This window comes from Notechis scutatus, chromosome 1 (assembly GCF_049901735.1).
Source record: "Notechis scutatus isolate UNSWTSFEM ecotype Mainland chromosome 1, rNotScu1.2, whole genome shotgun sequence".
Taxonomy (NCBI): domain Eukaryota; kingdom Metazoa; phylum Chordata; class Lepidosauria; order Squamata; family Elapidae; genus Notechis; species Notechis scutatus.
The window spans coordinates 271,073,726-271,093,143 of record NC_142009.1 but is presented as its reverse complement, the minus strand read 5'-3'; the positions used below and the strand labels follow the sequence as shown (position 1 = coordinate 271,093,143).

The 19,418-nt window shown below is 36.3% G+C and overlaps 1 protein-coding gene across 34 annotated transcripts in view; it reads right to left on the bottom strand.

Annotated features, from left to right (window-relative positions):
- GPHN (gephyrin) overlaps nucleotides 1-19,418 on the bottom strand; it is a 241,640-nt gene that overhangs the window by 14,429 nt on the left and 207,793 nt on the right. For all 34 annotated transcript variants that reach the window (XM_026671163.2, XM_026671164.2, XM_087951539.1 and 31 more), the window contains 7 exons: nucleotides 18,038-18,175; nucleotides 15,160-15,252; nucleotides 14,015-14,070; nucleotides 12,174-12,293; nucleotides 8,765-8,823; nucleotides 8,472-8,625; nucleotides 4,232-4,353 (listed from right to left, as the gene is read on the bottom strand). In XM_026671163.2, the coding sequence (XP_026526948.1) occupies nucleotides 4,232-4,353; nucleotides 8,472-8,625; nucleotides 8,765-8,823; nucleotides 12,174-12,293; nucleotides 14,015-14,070; nucleotides 15,160-15,252; nucleotides 18,038-18,175 (742 nt within the window). The remainder of the gene's footprint in view (nucleotides 1-4,231; nucleotides 4,354-8,471; nucleotides 8,626-8,764; nucleotides 8,824-12,173; nucleotides 12,294-14,014; nucleotides 14,071-15,159; nucleotides 15,253-18,037; nucleotides 18,176-19,418) is intronic.

Sequence of the window (19,418 nt, the reverse complement as noted above, 5' to 3'; positions counted from 1 at the left end):
CTTCCCTTAATTTGTAAATAAGACTATCAAGCAACAGATAGTGAATTTACAGATAGTAAATCAGCAGTACTCTGAACAAGCAATATAGATCAAAACAAACAATAAACTCTGAGACAATGATTCAACACCAGAATTAGGCTAGAGAAGCTGGTTGTTATTTTCAGGTATCCAGAAGGCTGCAAAAGCAGAAAAGCAAGCAATCTAGTTCTCTATAGTTTCTAGCCTTCTCCTGTGAAGCATAAGGTAACATGGACCACTGCAATGTGCTCTGCAATGTGGGGCTACCCTTGAAATGTATTAGGAAGCTTCAGCTGGTAAAAAACGAGGCTGCACAAACTATATTAGGATGCCCAGTGAAGGGCACATGTGACATCTCTACTCCATGAATGCCAATGGGTGCCAGTTCGCTCCTGGATCCAGTTCAAGGTATTGTTTGTAACCTATAAAGCTCTCCATGGCATGGAGCCAAGCTGCAGAACCAGCTTCACCTCATTACATTAGCCTGTTGCATCTGGTCAGGCAGAGAAGGTATGTTACAGATCTTGTCAATTAAAGAACTTCCAACTTTTCTGACAGCCTTTTCTACCATTGCCCCTGTCCTGTGGAATATTATCCCTCTGGAGGTGAGGCAGACCCCCCCACACACGTCCTGGCCCTAAAGTTAAAACATGGCTCTGCAGCCTCATGTGCAGCCTTATGTGAGGAGCCCAAAGGAACATAACGCCATGGGGCTATTTGGTGCCCTGAGAGCTCCCTCTTCACCTTTTTAACAGGGTTTAATTATTATTCTTTCTCCTCCCAAAATTTTAATTCTAACATTCTAACATTTATATACTGTTTTCATATTTTAACATTTAATTGTACACTGCCCAGAATTTTTTGAAGAGATGGGTGATTTAAAAATGTGAAAAACAAACAAATAAAATTAAGGATCCAATCTGGGTTGGTCATTGGGACCAGAGCTTTTATTCTTCCGAGCTTTCGGACTTTTGCTAGAGCCCATCTTCAGGGAACTTTTTTCTAGCAGAAGTTCACTTCCATTTGTGAAATAAAATTAAGTATCAGCTAAGAACTTTCTCTGTGTGACAAGTCGATGTCAGGGGACAAAGTGTTAGCTTGGCCTTTTCTCTGAACTTGAAGTTTCCAGCATGGCCATTCAGTCTCAAACAGATACATGACACATTTAACAAATCAAGTAAGTCTAATCAACACAAGTCTTAATTCAATAAGGCAAAGTAGAGCAGACCTTCATTTAAAATCTCTCTTGGTTAGATTTCTTATTTCTGCTGATGTGCTTAATCCCATATGAAAAATTTTCAGCAACTTGCTTATTAAATCTGGCAATCAACCATATTAACCTGATTATATCACAAGTTTAAAAGACAGAGCTATTATGAAACAATGTGGCATGAGAGAATGGGGCATTGGGAGCTGAATCACAGTACAGTTCCAATTTATTTTCTATAGATCATCAACAAATTCCACATATCACTCCTATAATATCTTCTTGCCTTAATCTTTTTTCTGCAGTTGCTTTAGTCAACTGCTGAAATTTGTTTTTATCATGTTTGATATTAACATTTTAAAAATACAGTTCTCACTAAACGAGTCAATTATCAGAAAGCAGCTTTGGAAACTCTGTCTCCAACTGTAACAACAGAGTCCTGTAATGCAATGGTGTCCAACCCTTTCTGGCTCTGTGGACCGCCAGCAAATACAGCAGGGGTTTTAGTGTGCATGGCTGCCGCTTACTCAAATGGAGCTTTGCTCACACACTTGCCTGTCGCATGCACAGCTTGGTTCCCAACAGGCTGGTATCAGGCCACAGACTGGGAGTTTGGGACCCTTGCTATAATAAACTACAACAATGGTATCATGTTATACAAAACATACCCAGAAAAGAAGGAAATAGAAATCTGTAACCTATCTGAAAGTGAACAAAACAAATACAAAAACAACCCTGAGCTGTGGGTTCAAGAAAGTTATCGAGGCATGAAAGCATTCTTCCTGCTTATAAATTTCTGCTGAAATTTATGTGATGTTAGTGTGATATTTGTAGTTTCGCAATCAGGCATTTATTGTACAGCTGTCATAAATAACCTCTAAGCTCTGCTGTGTGGAGGCAAGATTTTATATAAGTAGGAAAAAAACCTGATCCTGTTCTTCACAGAGATTTAAAGAACTACTGTAGAAAGATCAGATACTGATCAAATTGCGTATGTAACTTGCTAGGGAATCTTGAGTTCTAGCACCAAGAGACAGAGTGAATCAAGATTATGAGTAAGTGGGTTGCTTGTCCATAAGCCCACAAAAATTCCAGTGCTGCAAACTGCAAAGCAGATCTATGGGGATTTGAACTGTACTTCAGCTTAGCCACTAAAGAAAGAGATAGGGGCAGAATGCAATAAACTACAGACTTGATTTACTGCTTTGAAAACAATCCGGCTTCTGCATATAACAGATTACCCTTCCTTTTTACAATCAAGAAGATGAGAAATGAATAATGCAATATTCTCTCAGAGAAAATGCTGATAGTGTCTTAAACAAGTCTGATGGATGCAGTGAAAAAGAGAAGTGGTGGAATTGAATTTATGCCCTGCTGCATCCAGTTTCCATCCCTACCTGTTCACCCAAGCTGTGCAGATTTAATTCCCAGATTTACGCTGAGGAGTGTCAATTAACAGTAAATAAGGAGTCCTCTTGTTTTAGTTTACATTTTTTATCCTTCCAACTATAAATAAACCCTACTAAATTCAGTGGCTTCCATGCCTTAATATGTATAGACTACAGTTTTGGACATATAAACTAGAATAATGGCATATGGCTATAATTCCTAGCATATATTTTTATATCTTGTATAGGGAGACAATCCCACAACACTGTGTGATTCTTAATCTGATTTTAACATTAATGTTTTCGTTTTCTTGCTTAGAAAATATAATCTGATTTCAAACTTACACCTGACTTTAAATAAACTAGACAGTGGACAAATATTTAGCAGAACTATTTAATTGATTCAAAATCATATGAATTACAGTCAATTTATAACCATTCATTTATCGACCGTTCAAAGTTACAATGCCACTGAAAAAAGCGACAAGACCCAGTGTAAGTGATACTTACAGTATAAGCGACACAACCAGCATCCCCATGGTCACATGCTCAAAATTCGGACACTTGGCAACTGGCATGTATTTATGACATATGCAGTGTCCCAGGGTCATATAATCCTTTTACAACCTTCTGATAAGCAAAGTCAATAGATAAACCAGATTCATTTAACAACTGTGTTACTAACTGAAAAACTACAGTGATTCCCTTACTGTGTGGCAAGAAAGGTCATAAAATGGAGCAAACTCACTTAACAGCTTGCTTAGCAACAGAGATTTGCTCTGTCTTGCTTAGCAACAGAGATTTGGGGCTCAATTGTACCTTGATGTCTTTCAATAAACTATAGCTTTCTTTTCAAATTGTAGGAGATAACCAGGCTGAGCCCAAGGAAGAGGTCAAACAATTTTGAAATGTTAACTTTAAAAGTTTTTAAACACTATTTAAATTAAGTTCATTGCAGTTCAAGGGAATGCCTGACTTCTAAACAAAAGTAATGACTATAATGAAGATGAGAAAATTCCTGCTTCTAAAATTTGGGAAAATTAAGGGAACACATCTTCATATGTAATCAAAGAAGAATCAGTGAAAACAGAACAATATTACAATAAATGAATATGGCATTCATCTGATTGAAATCTATGAGCAGAAAACTTAATCTAATTTACCCCATGTATACCTAAAAGCATTATTTAAAAAACAGCATGTTTTGACTAGGCATAATGTCACGGAAACCTTTTTACCAAACAAGTAGTCCTTTATTTAACTACTACAATTGGGACTGCTAAGCAATGCTGTTAAGTGAGTCTCACCCAATTTCACAACCATTTTTGTCATGGTTTATAAGCAAATCTGGCCCCCATTGACTTTGTTTATTGGAAGCCCCCTGGAAAGGTTGCAAATGGTGTTCATGTGATCTTGTGACATTGCAACCATTGTAAATACATGTCGGTTGCCCAAATTTTGTTCACATGACTGCGGAACACTGCATCAGTCATTAAGTTCAAGGACTGATCATAAATCACATTTTTCAGTGCTGCTTCAAAAAGTTGTTAACAAAAAGAGGTATATAATGATATATAAAAATAATAATATTGTGGTAGAAAAACCATTTTGCACATACTTATCTCCTACAATCCCCAGGTTGATTGTCGGATATCCATGCTCTTGAATTGTTGCTAAAAGAGTTGAACGATTACTATCTCTAATCTTTCCTGGTAACAAGTCATCTTCAGGATTCAATAGCTATAAAAAATAGTAATAGTATTATGTGAAAAATGGGTCAAAATAACTAATTCGAAATAAATTATAATCAAATTAATTGAACCGTGAAACCACATTTGTTACATACAATAATCTTAAGACTGTGAACAGGTATTCATTTATAATATCTGTGTGCATCACTACAGTGAAAAAACAATTTCTTGAAGATTTGTAAAAGTCTAGATTCAAGCACTTTCCCAGATATTAAAAGAAGTTGCCAAGGAAGTGCTTTGAAGTTGTTGAGGAGGAAAAATAGGTAGATAGAATTTTATTAGTAACATTTTACATGGTTGGAATGCATATAGCCTTGCATGATGCTTTCCCAAATTAAAAACGTCCATCTTATTTCAATTATTCTTCTGCTCCTTCTCTTTCATATCCTCACCATCCATTCTTCCTTTAATTTCCTATTGGGATTTTATCTTTGAAAGTATGCACATAGCTTTAGTGATGATGTTACCTAATTTGGGTAATGAAATATCTGAAAGCAAACAACCAAGCTCAGAAAGTATCAAGGACCCCTGATTTCAACCCTGAGCCACAAAAATTCTCCTTTATTGGTACATAGCTTCAAATCTGCACATACTAGATTGCACCCAGCCATATTTATCAGTCACATGATTTTGCTGATGGAAAGGCATCTTCTTTCTTTCTACACATTGTAGGCCCGCAAAGCAGCCTGGTGTGGGTTATAGGATCTTTTGGAGCAGATTTGTAAGGGGCACAATGGAGAGAAAATTCTACCACAAGGGCATAAAATCCATTTATATTACATTAAATAAAAGTCATTCAGATTTTGTCTTGCTTAACTGTTTGATTAACTGAATTCCATCTCTGGACAGTATCACTGCCATTTCATAATTCACCCAAATTTTGGGTTTTTTTTTACTTTTGAGATTCATACAGTGATACAATAAAAATTTGTAATCCTTTTTGAATTTTCAATATTTTAGCATACATATTACCTAAACTTTAATATGTCTTCCATAGAAGTTCTACAACTAGATAAAAAACCAATTAAATAAATATATCAAAACATTGCACTTATTCATTTAATTATGGATGAAAATGATCCAAACCTAATATATGTGTGGGGCAAAATTACGTGAACCTTTGCTTTCTGTAACTGTCCCCACCTTCCTTTGGGCATCAGTAAGTGCAACAAAATGTTTCCTCCAACTGTTGATCAGTCTTGCACAAGGGCTTCGAGGAATTTTAGCCCATTCCTATTTTCACAATAATTCAACTTGGGGAAGTTGGTGGCATTCCTCTCATGATATGCTAATGTCAGGCACTTCCACAACTTTTCCAGAGGTTTAAGGTCAAAACTTTAATTTGGCCATTCCAAAACATTAACTTTCTTCTGCTTTAGCACTTCCTGGGTCATATTACTTGTGAATTTTGGGTCTTTGTCCTGATGCATGATTTACTTTTTCTTGAGCTTCAGGGCACAGACAGATATCCTGGTATTTTCCTGTAGGGTTGCTGATACAATTCAGAATTCACAGTTCCATTAGTGGAGGTAAGTTGTCCTGGTCCATAGGCAGAAGAGCAGGCCCAAATGGCAATACTGCTACCATTATGTTTTGCAAACTTTTTGGAACTAATTTTTTAACCTTTTCCAGCCTGATGAGCATCAATCTCTTTTGTAATTGGAGGTCCTCAGAAATCTCATGTATTCAAGCATGATATACTTCCTCATACCTGGGTTGTAAAGATAAGACTTTGATAGTGAATATCCAGAATTCTGTTCTTGAAATAAAGCAGGATACCCACTCTAAGAATCATTCCACTTATTGAAAAAATTGCCTTTTATTTCCTCTTCTAATTAACTGATAAACCTACTTTAAGATTCACATACTTTTTGTGTCTTTAGTTCATTTTTCTCTATAAATAAACTAAAAGTAAAGTATTTTTGACTCATTTCTTGGGTTCTCTTTAACTAGTTCTAAGACGTGTGGAAAACAGATTCGTTTTTAGGTCATATTTATCCTGGAATATTGAAAATTCAAAAGAGTTCACAAACTTTCAACTCCACTATACATATAATGTACCGTATATTGCCAGCGTATAAGACGACTTGGGCGTATAAGACGACCCCCAACATTTCCACTCAAAATATAGAGTTTGTTATATACTCGCCGTATAAGACTACCCCCTCTTCCGCACACCTTCCACACACCAAATAAAAGGTAAAAGAACCTCAGATTTGATTTCAACATGTTAATTTATATTCAAATGCTTATGACATGCAGGTTGTATGTTATCAAACATGTACAGTAAAAATAAAACAGTGCAAGTTTATTAAACGTAATTCACTAAAGACAACACACTCCTCTCCTCCTCAGCGCAAGCAACACTCCAAGTGGACCCTATGGACGGGTAGATGCTTCTCAGGAACACAGGCAGGCAGCCCACAACCCAGAGGGACTCTGGCAACACACTGTAGAAGAAAAGAAGAAAAACAGCGGGCGCCACCTCCTCGTGTAAAACCTTTTTAATAGATCCATAAATCAGAGATAAAATGATACTCACAAACATAGGAGTATGACAGGCACATCAAGAGTATAAACACTGGATCAGCAAAACTACGGGATAGGTAACATGTTTCTGGGGACACGCCCCCTTCGTCAGACCTTGCTGAGCTCCCAAAGGAATTTTCATAAATAGTGTGAGGGTGGCTAAGACCCCTCCCCATCCTGTATTATACCAGCCAATAGTAAATGCCAGGGGCTAATTCACTAAAGCTGAATGGAACAATAAACCTATGGGAGCTGCCATGCTGTTTGTTTTCTAAGCTGTTACCCAAACTGGAACTGTCAATGATAGAAGGAAGATAACAAATAGAGGAGAGAGCAAGTGCCGGGCAAGTCCCTAGCAAGTTTGCTGGCATGACAGTTTCCCTTTAAAAGCCTTCAAACTCCTGTTCGTCATCTGATATGAAAAGTTCATCAATGACATCTTGGGATACAGTTGCAAGGCAGTCATCGTATGGATCTACCGGTAATTCCGTGTCATGATGTGGCCTCAGCTTCAGCTTCCTCTTCATCTTGCCACAAGTAATCGTCCTCCATACCATCTAATGAATTTGATATGCCACACTTCTTGAAAGACTTGATTACTGTTTGTGCATCAATATCATTCCAGGCTTTTATGACAAATTGGCACAAAACATCCAACTGTGGAGCACGCATGTTTCCTCCTTTTGTGTATGACTTTTCGCCGCTAACCATCCATTCATTCCACTGTTCTCGAATGCGATCTTTAAGCGGCTTGTTTAGGCACACATCCAGGGCTGTACCAATGATGTCAATCCTGCAGGAATAACTGCTGCATCTGTTTTTATTCTCGCAAGCCTTTCCTTGGTGGTGGGAGTTAAATGAGCCCTGAACATATCCCACACAAGTAGACTACGTTTTTGAAGTAGACCACCTGGTCGTCTGCTCCATACATTATCCAGCCATAGTTTCACACCCTCCTCATCCATCCAGCCTTTTTCATGCACGTGCACAAAACAACCAGCAGGGAACTTGAGTTTTGCCATTGTTTTCCTTTTAAAAATAATAATAGGTTTCAGTTTGTTGCCATCAGCTGTACATGCTAGTACCACTGTAAAACTTGACTTCTCATGTCCTGTTGTTTTTATCAAAATAGTTTTTCACCTTTTTGATGGACAGTTTTATTTCCAATCATATCAAAATTCATTGGAGTTTCATCCATATTTCCAATATTACTTAACGATAGCCATGTTTAGTGCGCTGTTGTATTACGTATCGATGGAAACTATCCACTTTGTTATCCAGATCTGCAGGTAATTTATGGGCAATTTTTGTCTTTTGCCTTAGTACCAGATCATGCCTTGCCATGAATCTACTACACCAGGATATAGTGGCCTTAAAATTGTTGCTGTAATCTGATATACTTTTGAAACCAGATATTTCAAAGCACTATATTAAATCTTTAAAATATCCATTTTACCAATAAAGAGGCAGCAAAAAGAGATTGTAAAACTATAATCAAAACAGAACTATAGTACCATTCTTTATGAAAAATTCTACCATGCTTTTTTGACAATTTATAAATATTAGACATTTTCTTACCTCATTCCCTGTAGACATTACAGCAACTACTGGAAACTTGTTAACTTCAACTTCGGTTACTCCAACAGTTGCTAGTAGACCTATCTCTGATGGGCCCATATGGGTTCCCTTGGCCAATACACATTCACCTCTTTTAATGTCGTGTCCTATAGGTCTGAATATGCCCCCAAAACAAAGAGGAATTGTTACTAACAAAAAGAACACCTCCTTTATAACATTTCAAAAGCTATTAATATTATAGGTATTGAGTAGTTATTTTTCATTTTTAAATGCAAAGATAAGTAATCACTAACCTGATATCTTGACCCGGTCGAGCCTGTACCAGAATGCGTACCTCAAGTTCTTCAGTGCCCTATATTTATGGAAATAAGAGCGATTTCAGCTTACATTACAGTATGGTATGAACAAAGCAGACTTGTTCATGTGGGCTAGAAGTTTAAATCTGTTAAAGGCAATGACTGGCTTTCCATAAAACAGTAATATGGTTAAATTCTTTCTGGCTTAAAGTGTTATACTGAGTCCATTATAGTGTATTTATCAAATACTGATTAAAATCTCAACTCTGTTATTTGTGAATCAATATTAGCATCCTATTACAATCCTGAATATATTATTCTGGGGAAGAATGACATCTATTTATCTATCTACCTACCTAACAGACAGGAAGCAGCAGGTGAAGCTAGGCAGAATCACATCTGATATCTGTACAATCAGCACAGCCCCCCCCACCAAGGCTGTGTGCTTTCTCCACTTCTCCCTATATACCAATGACTGCATCTCAAGTGATCCATCTGTTAAAATACTGAAGTTTACTGATGACACAACAGTGATTGGTCTCATTCAAGACAACGACAAATCTGCATACAGACAGGAGGTTATACAACTTGCCTCGTGATGTAACCGGAACAATCTGGAACAGAACACACTCAAAACCGTAGAAATGGTGGTAGACTTTAGAAGAAACCCTCCCATACTACCACCTCTAACAATACTAGACAACACAGTACCAACAGTAGAGACCTTCAAATTTCTAGGTTCTACTATATCACATGACCTAAAATGGACACCTAACATCAAAAAGGTCATCAAAAAAGCACAACAAAGAATGTTCTTTCTGCGCCAACTCAGAAAGCTAGAACTGCCTAAGGAGCTGCTGATACAGTTCTACAAAGGAATTATTGAGTCTGTCATCTGCACCTCTATAACTGTCTGGTTTGGTTCTGCAACCCAACAGGACAGACACAGACTTCAGAGGATAATCAGGACTGCCAAAAAAAACCAAAACAATTACTACCAACCTGCCTTCAATTGAGGGCCTGTATACTGCACTAGTCAAAAAGAGGGCTGTGAAAATATTTACAGACCCCTTACATCCCGGACATAAACTGTTTCAACTCCTTCCCTCAAAACGACGCTATAGAGCACTGCACACCAGAACAACTAGACACAAGAACAGTTTTTTTCCGAAAGCCATCACTCTGCTAAACAAATAATTCCCTCAACCCTGTTCAACTATTACAAAGTGTGTATTACTATTACTGTTAATCTTCTCATCACTCCTTATCACCCATCCCCTCCCACTTGTGACTGCAGGACTATAACTTTGTTGCTTGTATCCTTACGCTTTATATTGACTGTTTCCTAGTATGATTTGATTGCTTATTGTACCCTATGACTATCATTAAGTGTTGTACGTTATGATTCTTGATTCTTAACGAATGTATCTTTCTTTTATGTATACTGAGAGTATTTACACCAAGACAAATTCCTCGTGTGTCCAATCACACTTGGCCAATAAAGTATTCTATTCTATTCTATTCTATTCTATTCTATTCTATTCTATTCTATTCTATTCTATTCTATCTATCCAACAATCTTAAATTAAATCAATAAGTACATTAATCTTAACATATTTCTCTATTTATAAATCTTATAGTAAAGATAGTTTACAAGAGTTAAAAGTACAACAGTATTTCTCAAACTTGTTTTATAGACTTTATACTTTATACTGTACTTTTTCCATATACCTATCAAGCATAAGAAAAAGACTGCAAATTTCATTTCTAATATTTCTCTGAATGCATCCATCAGTATTTTCATTCCTCCTTCAAACCAATCAAGGCACCACCAAAATAGATTCTATATTCAATGGCGTCTACTAGGCGGATGTACATTTTCTGAGGGCACGAAATATTCCAAATGTGATCCAATGTTTCAAATTTGAAATAAAGCATGTGTGATTTGAGAGTTTTATTTCATGCTCTTTTGTTCAATGCTCAGAACAAAATGTAACCAGCCTGAACAGCATTATTTGGGCATTGTGACTGGACTTTTCTGATGCTTGAATTTTTCTTTATTTTCTGGTTTTCTCTGTTGTACTATTTATTCTGTTAATGCTTTGTACTGATTGAGATAAGGTAGGAACAGTTAGTAGGTACATAGCTCAGAGCTGAAGAGCCATTGATGGCTCAATTTTATTGCCTCATTCTGTCAGTTTAAAAATGTAGTTCCTATAGGGAAGTCAGAACTTATGTAGGGGTTACATGTCTGATTGATCTTCTGCTCTATTTGCAGAAAAGTTGCCCGTAATAGAAAGTAAGTAAATAAAACTAACACTTGGTAGCTAAATGTAAAGGTGTCTGGTTATATTTAATACAGTTTCACAAACATAGTGCTAATGCTGCTCAGGTTTTAGATTATAAATATATAAAGACAAAGTACTATGTTGATGTTTTGGCTTTTGGTGGGTATGCACTTTAAGCTGTGTTGCTATTAAAATTCAGGGAGCAAAATTCAGGGTGTTTAAATGCAAATTTTGATTATTTGTAGAACTTGAGCAGTACATGACATTGTTTTACTATTGGAATGTAATTATTTCATGAAAAGGTAAAAAAGCAGCTTATATTTTTTGCAGCTACAAAATAGAAGCATCCAAATAAGACTAGCAAAGAGCAATAAAGTAATTGTTTTTCACTGGGCCTATGTTTATGAAGCAGGATGACTATAAGGACACAATTCCAGTACTTTAGCTTACTTGCTAAATAGATAGGGTAAAGTGTTAGTCCATAATAAGTGCTAATTACCACTGAATTCACAAACACTTCCAAGGAGATTATTTGTAATTTGTTAGAAATTATTAAAAATCCCTTTTTTTAATGCTTTTCAAACAATTTAAAAAGTTGTGACCTTGTTCAAATATTCTGTAGCTTGAATAGGAATCAGCATGAGCTGCTACCACATCATTTCTTGTGTGTCGGGGTAGTGGGAGATAAGGGAAGAGGAGAATCTCTTCTTTACACCTTTTGTCTAAGACCAATTCCAACGTAGGGAACTAGCAGTTGTTTCTGAATTCCCGTTATTTTCTATGGCTAGAATTTAAGCCATTTTAAGATTTGTTCCGTTAAAATACAGCCAACTGAAAATGTTCTGAGGGAAGTGGGAATGTTTTCCCCTTTATCTCAAAAATTAACTTTGTGTATATTTATTTACAATTATTTATATGCGGTTTTCTCTCATATGTATTCTGCTCCTTCTCATATATGGTCTACTGTCTCTAGACTGAACAATTGCTGACACTGTTCTTCGTTTCAAATGTGCGAATGCAAGTTTGTATCCATGTTGTAGGGTTACAGACTGATGGATGACTCCTTAGAGCTGCCCTGCTGCAGATATAGCAAGAAAGAATGTTTTGGTATCACTCACATCATCAGATTCCCTGATAAGTTCTGTGTCTTCCACTTGCACCACAGCATCAGCACCACAGGGTATTGGAGCACCAGTTGTAACTCGCATTACTTGACCAGGCATTACAGTTTGAGTTGGCTAAAAAAATACCAAAAAATGACAATTTATTTTTAAAAGTTTAGAATCATAAAATATATGAAACATATTTTAACATTTTGGATTACAGGTATTTTCTTCATTAGTTTAATAGGACAACACCAAAAACAAAAAAAAAAATGCATAACACTTTTCAGGATGTTAATGAATAAATATACTATAAATATACTATTATGAATTATGAGACTGTAAGGTTGTAACAAGGAACTTTTTTGAAGGAGGAACCGAGAGAAGAAGTTTCTTTTGAGTCCAGCACTTTATTTCCAGGAAACATATATACAAAGCATTATTAATTTATTTTTTTCTTCTGTTTCATCTTTTTTTAAAAAACAAAATAAAACAAAACTGACTGAAGTAGAAGCTTTCAAATATAATGCGTAGAAAATAAACTTCCATCCACTTACCCTGAAAAATTCTCTCTGAATGATCAAGAACTGCCTAACTGTTGTCTCACAACAGTTCAACAGCTCCTTGATCTCAGACCCAATTACCTGTGAATGGATCTTCAGTGGCCCTGTGTCCTCTGGTTGCTGCTAATGATGGCCAGGTCAGTGTATAATAACCCCCCCCAATCTATAATTGTGGGTGAGATGCTGACCTATCATTATTAGCAAGATCTGGATGTGATCTGTCCTTTCAGAAATTTGCCAAGGTGTATTTTGAGTGTGGCATCAACCAAGACTTTTGAGTGGGGGTGGGGAGTGGCAGCAGGGAATCTTTATGGCTTTCAGCGGTTCTATCACAAAGGTCCCTAATGCCCTCAGAGCCTATTCATTAAGTTGACCTCTAAGGCTCAGCTGAGAATTGTTGCTGTTGCACCAACCTCCTTGCTGCATAGCAACCGCCTGTTTCTGTTCCATTTCTGGGTTGGCAGTGGAGTTTTGGAGAAACTTCACGGTTCTAAGACTTTAATCTACCTTCCCTAGGAATGGGCTTTGAGGTGCTTGGGAGTTCATGGGTTCCATGACAGCCATGGGGCTATCCCAGATCATCCAGAGTCTGACTCAGGACAGTGATTACACTTTGGATTTGGCAGTGGCAATGTGATCTGAGATTGGGGATCCTCTCAATGCCTGGATTTCTATGGGATTCTCTAAAACTACTACCCACTAGAAGGGAGGTGGACCCATTAGATTGATTTGCTTGGGAACAATTTAAACTTGTTGGACTTGAGGAAATGGAGTGTTAGAAGGGCTAGTTGTTTACATGACAAGAGAAAGTTCATGCTATAGATCTCTCAGGAACTTAAGACTCTTCTCTTCTTACGCTTTTAGTGAAGCTATAAATAAATATCTTACTAATTTGAAAGAATAGATGTTGATTTTATTAACTTTTAATCTAGAGCCTCCTTATTTTGTTTTGTGATTTTATAATTGCTTTGCATTATTTAATTGCTTCATTTCTTTAAATTTTGGAATTTGTGTCAATGACTAATAAACATGCTAATTGCCTTTTTATTTCATGAACATAGGAACTTAGTTATAGACAAATGATAATTTTTCTATTACTGCTATTGCTAGATTTTATATGCATGGAGGAAGCTATCACCACATTAAAATATGTAATTATAGAAATACAATAATTCATATAGCCTTTGTGCTATTTACAATAGTCATTGGAATGGTTTCTTGTTATTTTATGAGATTATTCTAGTTTATAATGAACAAAAAATAGAAAGGGGAAGCAAAATATGTTGTACCTACTTGCTCACCAGCTTGGGATTCCCCAATGATGAAACGATCCCCTGGTCCATCAGCAGCTGAAAGTTAATATAGGATCATGATAATTACAGTTATCAATAAAATATGCATTACAAGGCTCATTATTTTTGCTATGGCTATTTCTGACTTTATAATTCCTTCTCCCATGTATATTTTTGCATAACAATTTTGATTTGACCACTTTCCTAATATACAACATAACTGTACAAGATAAGTTACTACGTAACATACGTTACACATTCTGCTTTATGTAAACACCTTGGTGTCACACCCTACTAACATTTCTTACAGAAATATTTCTTGGGTTTACTTTCTGGGAGCAAAATTACAATTTTTACTTATGGCAAAAGGCAATTAATTATTTTATTGTGCCATTTGTGTTGAAAAAACAATCACGTATATGTAAAAATCTTGTTAGGATGTTATCATTTATGCCATATTCTTATTGATAAGTCCAGCCAATAAACAAGAATTGAGGCTGATGTGGAAAGGAACATATGTTGAAATTTTGATTCTTGATTATTCCTCCTCATACGGTACCTGAACCACATCCAATCTTTTCATGACAATTTCTTATGTCTAGGGAGAATGCTTTAGGAAAGCACAAGGAGGTGGTGGGGAGATGAAAATAGTGCTCATAATGCTTCACTGAGAACAAGCCAGGATAAAAGGTCTATTGGTCATAGATTTCTGCTCTGCACAGGGTATACTAGATATTTTTTATTCAGCAACATACTTTTCTCTGAATGAAATTATCCTGAATTTAAAAAAACAACAACTAAAGGCCATATTACTACAATAATAGTTAAAATTATTTAATGGGATGAATGGATATTTTCTTTTGTGGCACTGAGCTTTAAAAAAAATAACTTTATTATAAATAAAAAACCATATACATAAGCAAACTAACTGATTTGTAATATCACTTGCAACTTATATTTTGTAATGATAAATGATGTTTACTTTTAAGTACAGTAAGCATGAATGAATTTCATTAAGATAAGGACTAAAATGCCATTGAGGACTATTGGGCCTGCTTTTCCAGGCAACATACAGAAATCAGCACTATGCTGTGACACAGAACTGGAGAAAAGCATCCTGTCATATTCAAAATTGCTAACATTCACCTCTGACAGCGTAGCCATCTTTTACTGAAGCTGGAAAAGGTGGAAGGTTGTCTTTTGCATAAACTTCTTGGGCAAGGACTCTGCCCATTCCATCTAATACATAAACACAGTGAAAAAAAGAGAGCATACATGAAATTCTGACAGCAAAAACTTTATTTTTAGAAAAAAACCTCTTTCAATTTTTATTAAAATTTATAAGGGAGCATTTAGAAAAGTTTTCCAAAGTTTGCCAGCCAGATTAAGGGAGATGAACAGAATTAAATGCACAGTGCTAAAAACAATAACTTTTAATATAAAATGAGTTCTAACTTCTCTATTTAAATGTGCCCATATTCCTTTCAAGAAAATTTTGAATACTTCCCTTTTTTAATGTTATTCTCAATAATCTGTGAAGAGGCATAGAGACATACCACAATTAAAAATATATATTGAAAAATTCATTCAGAAAGAATAATATTGGCTATTGTAACTAGACTAAGAGTAGAATAGTAATATAATAGTGTAGATTTTTCAGTATGTTGATATATTTGCAAAATGTTTTGATCTCAAAAAACCCTGATCTTGGGTCAGTTATTTCATAAGTTCAAAGACCAAAATATAACATGCATCCTGAGAACTACCATGCTGTTGGAAGGTTCTGTCACTTCCCTCCTGGAAGGCTTGGGCCTTCTCCCCGCCCAACTATGCAGGCCTACTTTCCTTTCCTTTTTGTGCAGCTACTGAGAAGTGCGCCCAACCTAAGTGATATGCAGCTACTCAAGAAAGCTAATAAATGTCATGTTTCTGAAGGTAGGAAGACCCTCAGAACATTGTGAGGTCTGGGGCTTGTCTTGAGAAGCTTCCGAGGCTCTTTCTAATCTTTGAAAACATGGTGAAGGCTGGTGCTCATCTTGCAATGTTCTAAGGCTCTTTCTACAGAGGTAGATTGGGAAACAAGTGCCAGTGGTGGGCCAGGAGATGAAGACCAGCTGTGCAGTGCTCCAGTAGTGAATTGGAGAGAAGACCAGCTCTTCTAGGAGTGGTTGGAAGAGGGGAAAGCCCAAATGCTCCAGGAGAGTAGTGGGGCAGAGAGAAGGCCTAATCCTTTTGGGCGTGGTGTGGAGGGGAAAAAAATATGTGAACCAGTGTCTCTCAGGACTTCCCCTACCCCCTGGACAACCTGTGTAGTCATTTCACAACCTCTACAATTGCTTAATGACCAGAACAGGGACGCTGGTGTTGACCAGGAATCTAATGTTTCTATTGAAAGTTTTGATGGAGCATATGTGCCAATGTCGCCCTTGCTTCTGCAGGCCTTCAAGGTCATGGAAAGTTCCTTAGGAAGCACACAAAGTCCCTGAGATGACATTCAATGTCTTTGGAGGACCTCCAAGGGTGGTGGATGGCTATTTTTGTACGTCTTTATCTTATCTAGAGTGTGTCAGCTTGTCTGATGAAGCGTGCCAGTGGTTCTGGGTGGAGAAGTGGACAATGTAGCAAACATATAAATATGAGTGTCAAAGTGTGTTCAGGGTTCTCCATACGTAACTTGTTAAGGGAGGGCTGTCTTTATTTAGCTGAATAAACACATAAAGCTTATCAAGGTGAATACCTGGACTCTATCTTTCTTTATACCAAACCACACCTGAAACCTGCAAAACACTGGGACTGTGATTATTGAGTGAGGCACTCATATGGGCATCTCGTATAACAATTGCAATGACGTATGACCCAAATTGTGGTCTCAATTGTGGTTGGAAATTAAGGACTACTTGTGCAGCCTTTTAAAATACTTTGCTTACACTGATTTGAGTTTAGGGGGATGTGTGAGAGGAATACAGTACCTGCTATATAATTGTAATGTTATATATATATGCAGTATTTGTACTGATAATCTGTAGGTGTACAGTATTATTTCATTTTTTGCTAAATATTATTAGACAGATTGTTGGGAAGCGATTTCCTATAACATAATCATGGATGCCAAATAAATGTACAACTTACTCTCTTTTTTACTTGACATGCAGCAGGGAAAGAAACTGATGGTAAGTATGATTAATAACTGTGTTTGTTATTGTGATTCTTCTTCAATCTAGATTTTTTTCTGTGAAAATACTATTACTACACGCTTCTGCTGACAGAGACAAATGTTTCAGCTAAACTTTTCCAAGCAGCAACTAGATAATATATGTAGCTCAATTCTCATAATACAGATATAATAAATTACTGCTGCTTCTCTTTTCTTCAGGTTACAAAACATTGTTCCAGATTTTAATTTTTATTTCCCTATCATTTTTTTTACCTGAGCCATTTTCCTGCTAGAATGGAAATCTAAAGTAAACTACATTTTTGCTATGAATTCATTAGGTAAATTCCAGGCATTTTACAAGCCATTATCTTTTGGATTCAGCTCTTTTATAAGTAGTAGAAAGATATCAAACCCAAGAGAATTGTTACTGTAAACATTCTAAACATTCTAAGAAGTTATGCATAACTTAAAATATAAAAACTATGGCTGTGCAAATCCTTTCAAACAGTTACTTTGCAATATATAAGATTATGCATGAAATATTTTCTCCAAATCTTTAAAGCAGCTGTATCTTTTTTTCTAGATGCATGCAGCTGCTTTGTAAACTACTCCTGGCTGTTTTTAGAGGGCTGTGCCTGCAGATGGATGTTGAGCAGAAAAGCAGAAACAGTTGACATTACAGCTACGCAGGTCTAGAAAAAAACCATGGCTGCTTTGATGATTCAGAGAGAGGTACTTTGTATGCATTTCTGTGCATTGTGAAGCACACCTTTCCAAGTATCTGCTCAGTCCTAATAAAGATAATGTAAATGAAAATTAAACAGTTCTCCCTTTATTCTTCTTCTGGATGCCAGAACTGATACTAAATACCTCGATAATTGATTATTTCTGTTCCAAGCACTGGAGTCATCTCCAGAACTGTAATGAAGGCTTTGTCCATAGATGTTAATGGAAATGGAGACATACGATGTCTTCTTGCTACTTTTGTAATGTCTACGGCACTGTGACCTGCAAAAGAGTATTAAAGTTATAATTATTTTTTAATAAATAACACAATTAATATTTTCCTGGAAAGACTAATAAACTATAGATATGGATATCTATAGATATCGATTTACAACTGCTTGAAATTATGATGGCCTTGGAAAAAGCGGCTTACAACTTGTACCCGTACTTATGACTGTCACAATCCCCCTATGATCACACGATTGTTATTAGGGCCTTGGCAATCAGGTTGAATTTACAACTGGTTGCAGTGTCCTGAGGTCACCTGATCATGATTTGTGACCTTTCTGCTGATTTCTGGAAAAAAACTATCCTTTGGGGAAGCTTGGATTTGCATTAACAATCACATGATTTGCTTAACAACCTCTATAAAAAATATTGTAAAATTGCATCTAATTTGACTCAGGACCACAGCAACTTACAATGAAAAGCCTTATCCCAATTGTGGTCATAAGTCAAAGACTACTTGTACATAATTTTCCTCATCTAAACAATACTTTGTATCAAACCAATATTTCATAAACTTGGGGGAATGAAAATACTGTTCAGAGTAAGACATTAAAAATATTCTGTTTCAAGAACAAATTTGTTCCATCCAATTTATTATTTACATACACAAAGTTCAATTATCTAATTTACTTGGTTGTAAGCCACCTAGAGTTGCCTCTAGGTGAGATGGGCGGCATATAAAATAAATAAATAAATAAATAAATGGAATATTTTTGTGAATTTAAGACTCTTTTTGAGGAACAATAACTCACATTTTTCTAAAATAAAACCATTTTCTTATTACTTGATATTTCTGAGAATTATGGCCAAAAGAAAGGAGTATCTTTTTCTCTCTACAGTAGTCCCCAACTTACAACCACAATTGAGCCCAAAATTTCTGTTGCTAAACAGGACAGTTGTTAAGTGAATTTTGACCCATTTTATGGACTTTCTTGCCTTAGTTGTTAAATTAATCATTGCAGTTGCTAAGTTCTTAACACAGTTGTTAAGTGAATCTGGCTTCCCCATTGACTTTGCTTGTCAGAAGGTTGTAAAAAGTGATCACATAACCCTGCAACACTGCAATTGTCATAAGTATGAGTCAATTGCCAAGCTTCCGAATTTTGATCACATGACCATGGGGGTGCTGCAATGGTCATAAGAAGGGGTGGGTTTCTCCCGGTTCTGTCCACCTCTGTAGAACCGGTAGCTCTGAAGAGCAACAGTCATAGAACCGGTTCTAAGTCTTCTGAGCTTT